The 7346-nt window shown below is 30.9% G+C and overlaps 1 protein-coding gene across 2 annotated transcripts; it reads left to right on the forward strand.

The window, feature by feature from the left end:
- Window positions 1–615: 615 nt before the first annotated feature.
- On the forward strand, window positions 616–5456 carry LOC112523173 (transcription factor bHLH112-like). 2 transcript variants are annotated; one of them, XM_025132659.1, is made up of 7 exons: window positions 616–963; window positions 1273–1714; window positions 1862–1972; window positions 2057–2122; window positions 2208–2273; window positions 3988–4038; window positions 5062–5456. In XM_025132659.1, the coding sequence occupies exons 1-7, from the start codon at window positions 644–646 to the stop codon at window positions 5212–5214; spliced, it is 1209 nt and encodes a 402-aa protein (XP_024988427.1). In that variant the 5' UTR covers window positions 616–643; the 3' UTR covers window positions 5215–5456. The 2 variants fall into 2 exon arrangements, with proteins under 2 accessions (XP_024988427.1, XP_024988428.1); XM_025132660.1 differs by having other exon boundaries at window positions 1276–1714.
- Window positions 5457–7346: the final 1890 nt, after the last annotated feature.

Genomic DNA, 7346 nt, shown 5'->3' on the forward strand with positions numbered 1-7346 from the left:
GATTCTTCTTAAACCGTATAAGTTTTAGTCCTGCAAAACCACTGGGGATGTTCTTGACTGTTCTCCAGACTCTTCTAGATTAGTCGAGATGCACACAAGTTGGTCCAGACACCGAGGTTAAAAAACTCAAATATTTATTACTTATAAGCCAAAAACTATTGATGTATTATATGCTTTTTTGTTCAAAATTTTAAGTTTATAATATCAACAAAGTTGTAAAATCTTATATCTAAAATCAAATAAAGATTTTAAAACGAAATTTATAGAGTCACATTAACATTTAAATTAAACTTATATCTATATAAAAAAATTATTGGAACTTATTAATGATTAAAAAATTATATTAGGTTAAAAGCTTATAACAAAGTATTGTATTTTAGACGCAATATATTAGTTATCACTTTATTAAAAGTTAAAAATAATATAATAATAACAAAACTGCCCTACTCGTTTGACTACCAAGGAAATCTTTTTAATGTCAACCCCATACGGTTCACTGAGAATTAGGTCTTCAAATTTTGTGATATATATATATATATATATATATATATATATATAGTATATGTATATCACTATTTATAACACAAATGTATACAAGTCGTTTTATTGTCAAGTATAAGTTCAAGTAATAATATTTAGGGCAATGGCAAAAGAAATTCAAGCAGTCGTATATGGTGGGAGCTGGTGGATGTCACCAAGAACCGCCTTCAACCGCTTATCGTGTTCATCGGTTATAACAGACATGGAGAACTTCGGCCCCTGCTGGCCAAGGGATTTGATGGACATAAAATCAAAGTCAAGTGATGAATCTTTGGACGGCTCTATGGTCTTCCAAGATATTCGAAGGCGGCCAGGTGGCGGCGCAACCACTATGTCGCCGGATTCCTCCTTTCAGATGATGGCTACTGCTTTTCCTGATTCGCCGATGACTACGAACCCTGATTGGAATCAGGATTTGCTATTGTAAGATTTGTTGCTTCTCCACTTGGTCCCTTTTTGTTTAATTAACTTGATCATAACTTTATAGAAAAAAAAAATCATTCTTTTTCTTGTTTCTTTTTTTCTTCAATTATTGATTCGATCTTAGTTTCCACTAAATCAAATGGTCCATACATATTACAAGTTGTGGGTTTTTTGGTACTTATTTCTTTGTAATTACATGGAAAAAGAAGATGTAAATGTTGATCAATCATGCTCTCTCTCTCTCTATATATATATATATATATATATATATATGTTCTGTCGATTTTAAATGTTCTTCTTGTCATATAGCAGTAGGGTACAAGAAGGGTTGAACACCTTTTCAACCAGCGGTGATGGCGGTTCAAAGGCGGTGACAACGGCTGAGCATCAACGGTTCACCATGGATCAACCACAATCATTAAATTTTATCACCAGTTCGGGTGATCCCGCCACCTTCCCCGTTAGTTCCACTTCATATGATTACCCTTCAAGTTTGCTAGAAACTTTGTACGACAGTAGCCCACCACCGCCATCACAACACCCACTTTATAGCTTTGAATCGAATTCAAACGATTTCCATTTCGTTCAAAGCTTGCCTTCCATGTGCCCAAAACAACAGGTCTCTGGTCATTTGCACTTAACTAATAGTATCCCTTTTTGGAATGCTTCAACATCAACTTTAGAATCGCCTTCTCAATTCCTCCCATCATCATACAAAGAGAAACAAAGGTCCTCTAACCTCACTATACAGGTAATAAAAAATACGTTTAGTTGCATATATATATATATATATATATATATACATATTTTTTCTAATTAGGGTTTTTAACAAAAAAATTAGGGTTTTTTTTTCTTGCCAAATAATGATGTTTATAAATATATTTTCTGTAAAATTTAGCCTCATCATCAAGAAATCCGGGACTCGGGTTCAACAGAGAAGAAAAGCTCTGGTGAACTTCCATTCAAGCGACCATGGCTTGAAACACCATCGCCATTGCCAACCTTTAAGGTGTCGATCATTTAAATTTCGTTATATTTTTAAATTCAATGTGTTTTAATTGGCACAAAGCCTAATAAATTAGAATGGTTTCAGGTTCGAAAAGAGAAACTAGGAGATCGAATCACTGCGCTTCAGCAATTAGTTTCGCCATTTGGAAAGGTAAGCTTGTAATCATTTCTGGTTTTAATTGTCGGCTTCTGTTGAAGAAATTGTTCAAAATAAGTAAGCATATTTAATTTTACAGACTGATACTGCATCTGTGCTCCATGAAGCTATAGAATACATCAAGCTTCTGCATGATCAAGTGAATGTAAGTTCTTATTTATTATTTTATAACATTAGTTGAATATATATATACATATATATATATATAGAGAGAGAGTGTTCGTTTCAAAATGCAATCCACATTTGTATAACCAATGCAACCAAATAAATTGAGATGTTTATGGAAATGATAAGAGTTCATTTATTATGATTTGAATATTTAGAGTTAATTAGTTATGATCAATAATTTATATTAAGAAACAATTAAAACTTCTATTAAATCACATATTCATGAAATTAAATGGACTGTTGAGATTGAGTTGTATTAGTTGTACAAATGTAAAGAGTTGTATAATAACCACCTCTCTCTCTCTATATATATATATATATAGACTTGGGATCATGTGAGACCAGCCTGTTTTCGTGAGACCCGTGAGACCAGCATTTTACACTTGAAACTTCACAGCAAAAATGCTGTGAAGGTGACTTTTTAAAACATTCACAGTGTTTTTGCTGTGAAGGTTCGACTTTTTAAAACCTTCACAGTGTTTTTGCTGTGAAGTTTACGTGTAAAAATGTGGTCTCACGGGTCTCACGAAAACAGGCTGGTCTCACGTGAACCCAACCCTATATATATACAAAAACACTGTGAAGGTTTAAAAGAAGTCAAACCTTCACAACAAAAACACTGTGAAGGTTTTAAAAAGTTACCTTCACAGCATTTTGCTGTGAAGTTTCAAGTGTAAAATGCTGGTCTCACGGGTCTCACGAAAACAGGCTGGTCTCACGGGTCTCACGAAAACAGGCTGGTCTCACATGAYCCCAAGTCTATATATATATATATATATATATATATACATTATAGGATGGAGGTTCACACGAGAACATCTTCATTTTATGAGAACGTGAGAATACCCTTATCACATGTGATAATACGTGTGAGGGAACCCTGTGATATGCGGACGACATGTTCTATGACTTAGGACGCACCGAAGGTTGTCTGTGTCTATGATTTTGCATCACATGTGATGGTGTTGATGAATTATAGTATCATATCAACAACACCCTTATCATATGTGTAATTCTTCTGAAGGGGCTTAGTGGTGTAAGAGGCGACTTGGCCCGCAACCAAGATTGCATCGAAAATCTCATGCGTCTCTGATTTAGTATCACATATGTGATGGAATAGTAGTATCACATGTGATTGTCTATAGTAAAAGGGTATTCTTGCGTTCCCATAAAATGAAAGTGTTATCGTTTGAATACTTCCCGATATATATATATATATATATGGTTTATTTTGAAACCAAGTTATTTATACAAACCGTACAAACCTCATTCAACCAATCATAATTTTTCATTTTGTTCATTTTTTGTTGTAATTATGAGAGGTTGATTAATCATTTTTATTGTGAAGGGTGTTAATCATGGATATTATCATCTTATTATTTTAATTTTAGAGAAATACTAAAACAATTTTATCAAAATTTATTAAGTATTATATGAAACAATTTCATGACCATATATGAAACAACTTCATCAAAAAAAAGTATTATATGAAACAATTTCACAAGATTAAACAATTGAATGAAAAAATTTCATAAGAATAAACAATGAAATCGACGGATGAGGGTGGTTTACACGGTTTGTACAAATTGGATGGTTTACATTTGATCACTCCTCTCTCTTTATGTATATAATAAATAAAATTATTTGTTTCTGAATCATGTTATTTAATTAATTTTCTTGATGTATCTCAGATTCTAAGTGCACCTTACATGAAGAATGGACTTACAAAGCAACTTCAACAGGTGTTATATTCTCCCTTCTTAAAATACACAATTTTTTTAATTTAAAACACGTAGATTTGGTAAAAACTAACAAAAATAATTTATCAAACATCAAATACTGATTATATTAATACAAAATTGTTTAAAATTCAAGCTTAAAACGTATTATTATTCAATTCTACAACCTATTATTATATTCGTATAATTAATTTTTTAAATTTCACGTTTTAGTTTTATAAAACCAATTAACAAATGAACGTTGACTCCTATTAATATTACTTAATACTCCGTAACTTTGAATTTTTTAATAAAAAATTACATCAAAATTACATTTTCGGTTTATAATAGTTCTTTATATGATTTTGCATTGGATTGCATAGGTCGATACACAACTTTATATATATATATATATAGAGAGAGAGAGAGAGAGAGAGAGATATAGAGAAATTCCAAAGTATAAATAATATATATATATATATATATATATATATGTTACAGAACATACAAACTAATTTTAACCGTCTATCCAGCCTAATGAATATTTCATCTTATAAATATCTTGATTGTTTTTAGATCTAAAGTAATGACCATAATAAATGGACTCTATCATCTTTCATAAATATTTTCATTATTTCATAATATAAAATTTGTATTTGAAACTCCATACATATATATTCATTTATTTTTCAAAACTTTCCATTGTGAAATACTTTGATTCAGTTAGAGTCATATTTGTTGGATTCGTATGTCGGCTAATTTGAACAATTTCTCATATATGATTTGTGGACCTATCTTCTATGCTCATAAGCTCTTTCAGAAAGCAAGCTAGTGGGTTCCACATCTTCTCACATTATATCTGATCCACTGTCTATATTTTTTGGACAATCTGTTTGTCCAGCCTCTATTGGAGGGCGTTTTGGAACCCCATGCTAGAGTTGGACCATTTGAAACTTCCATTTCTTTCATCAAGCATTTAGGTGGAGAGTAATCTAATTGGGTTCTACATATTTTCACAATATTAACAAATCAATTTCTATTTCATAGATTCATGACCACAAAGTGAAAGATACGGAAGGACCCAAACAAGATTTAAGGAGTCTGGGACTTTGTCTCGTGCCTGTATCAAGTATGTTTCCTGTTGCAATTGAGACGACGAGTGGTTTTTGGACACCAAATTTTGAAGGCTCGTTCATATAGAAACGACAAGGAAAGAAACCCAACTCATACGAGGTGGAATTTTTAAGCTTTTTCAATATTTTGAGTTAAAAATGGGTTATTCAAAATAATAAAATGGAAATAATTGCAATAATAAGTTAAAATGGGAGGATAGAGGAGCTAAAAGAGATGACACCTTTTTCTTTTAACAACGCTACAACAGTTTTGAAGTTCAAATACAACAATGTTAATTGCTGTAAATACTTGTATTTTATGTATTTAATATTGTATATCAATACATTTTTTATGTTCATTACAATATTGCTGCAAATTCTTGTATTTTATGTATTAGAGGTCGTACGTACGTCAATTCCGATTTGTGAACGAGAAAGGAATAGGCAAACAAATAATATAAATCACTGGTTCTCAAACTTTAGGTAAATTTTTTTCTATTAATCATTTTATGTCACATTATTACTAATTTATTTAAGAATGAGAATACGCAGATAAATAAGATAAGTTGATACTAAATAAAGTAATAATCTTCTCAATAGTTAATTGGTGAAACATATAAGAGAGACTTTACTCGATAATCTTGCCCGATAAAAGTGATGATAAGAATGAAGAGAATTACCTAGTAAGTGAGGATGATGACTCTGACATGATAAGTTTTTACCGAGTAAATTATTTCATACTATACTGTTTTGATAGACTATAATCTTATCCAGTAAGGTAATTTAGAGTGAACTCTTACTACTAAATGCTTATCGAATAACCATTCAATTAAACGACCCCTAATTTGATCAATATTCGCCAAAGAAAAGGGAAAAGCAATAAAGAAGATGCAAAGTGACCCGAAGGAAGGAACCATTGGTCGGATTGATGTAGGGCAAGCAAATGATTCGGTTTCCACTTGAAGAAAAAATAAATGAATCTTTTAAGTTGTAATAATATCTTTTTAATATTAATTATGATTTTTATTTTGGACAACAAAAGGGATAAATATATTGTAAACAAGAACTAGGGAGGCGTTAAAAGGTACAGGTGATGACCAAAAGTTATAGGGGAATTCAACCAAACATCCCAACAAAAAACACTCCAATTTTAGAACTGACTTGATCCAGTAAGAGGCAAAGTACTGGATAAGATTTCAATCTCCTTACCACTCTTCATCTTTCCCTTATGGAGTTTTTTGTTCCGTTGGTTCCACGTTACCCAAAGGTACCCCATTAGGATTACTTCAGTCACCTCCTTTTCATATCTCCAATTGCCTACTTACTGGACTGCTCCCTATAGGTCTTGAACCGAGTCTGAGGCTGTGGGCCAGAAATGCCACCATTGATTTAGAAATCCGTTGGTCCACGTTACCCAAAGATACCTTATCATGATTATATTTGTCTAAAATAGTTTATATCTGACAATCTTCTAATCGGTCAAAACTTATCTACCTTAAGAGCATTATGTGAAAGATAGATCAAATACATATTGTCGGACAAAGGTGAATTTACGATTACTTTGAAATCAACAACAATCAAAATTATATTTCATACGTTTTGATTAGTTTGTACATTTGCATTAGTATTTTTAATTAGCTATCATTTTCATTTATTTTTCCATATATCTATATTATATTATAACATATTTGATAAAAAAAAATTAAAAAGATTTTCTTTAAAGAATTACTTCCCCCTTATTAATATATTATCTCATAAACCTTAAATTGTAATTTATTATTGCATATGTATATTTTTGTAAACTTCATGTTTAAACTTGATATAGTAACTAATAAACATGTTTAAATACATGATAATCGTTGGTCTAATATAACAGAATTCCCTAGATTTTTTAAAACAAGAGATAGTATTATTTTTATATTACCAATTTATATTGATGTTTTACATCTTAGTGTACTACATAGATATACAATTATTAGGACATCCACAATATGTTTTTTCATATTTTTTGGTCAGTTTTTTCAAAATGAAAAATCTCACTTTGAGGTTTTTTCGATATAACGGGAGCTTTTTTGTGAGCTTTTCCTAAGAGGTCGTAATTGCATGACCTGTTTTTTCAGAAGTTTTCTGTATTTAATCAGTTTTAACTCTATACAATTTTATAGAAGTGTTGTATTTATATATCAGTTTCATTTATCAATAGAGTTACTAATTATATAT

The sequence above is a fragment of the Cynara cardunculus genome (assembly GCF_001531365.2).
Source record: "Cynara cardunculus var. scolymus isolate 2C chromosome LG 12, CcrdV1, whole genome shotgun sequence".
In the NCBI taxonomy this organism is placed as follows: Eukaryota; Viridiplantae; Streptophyta; class Magnoliopsida; order Asterales; family Asteraceae; genus Cynara; species Cynara cardunculus.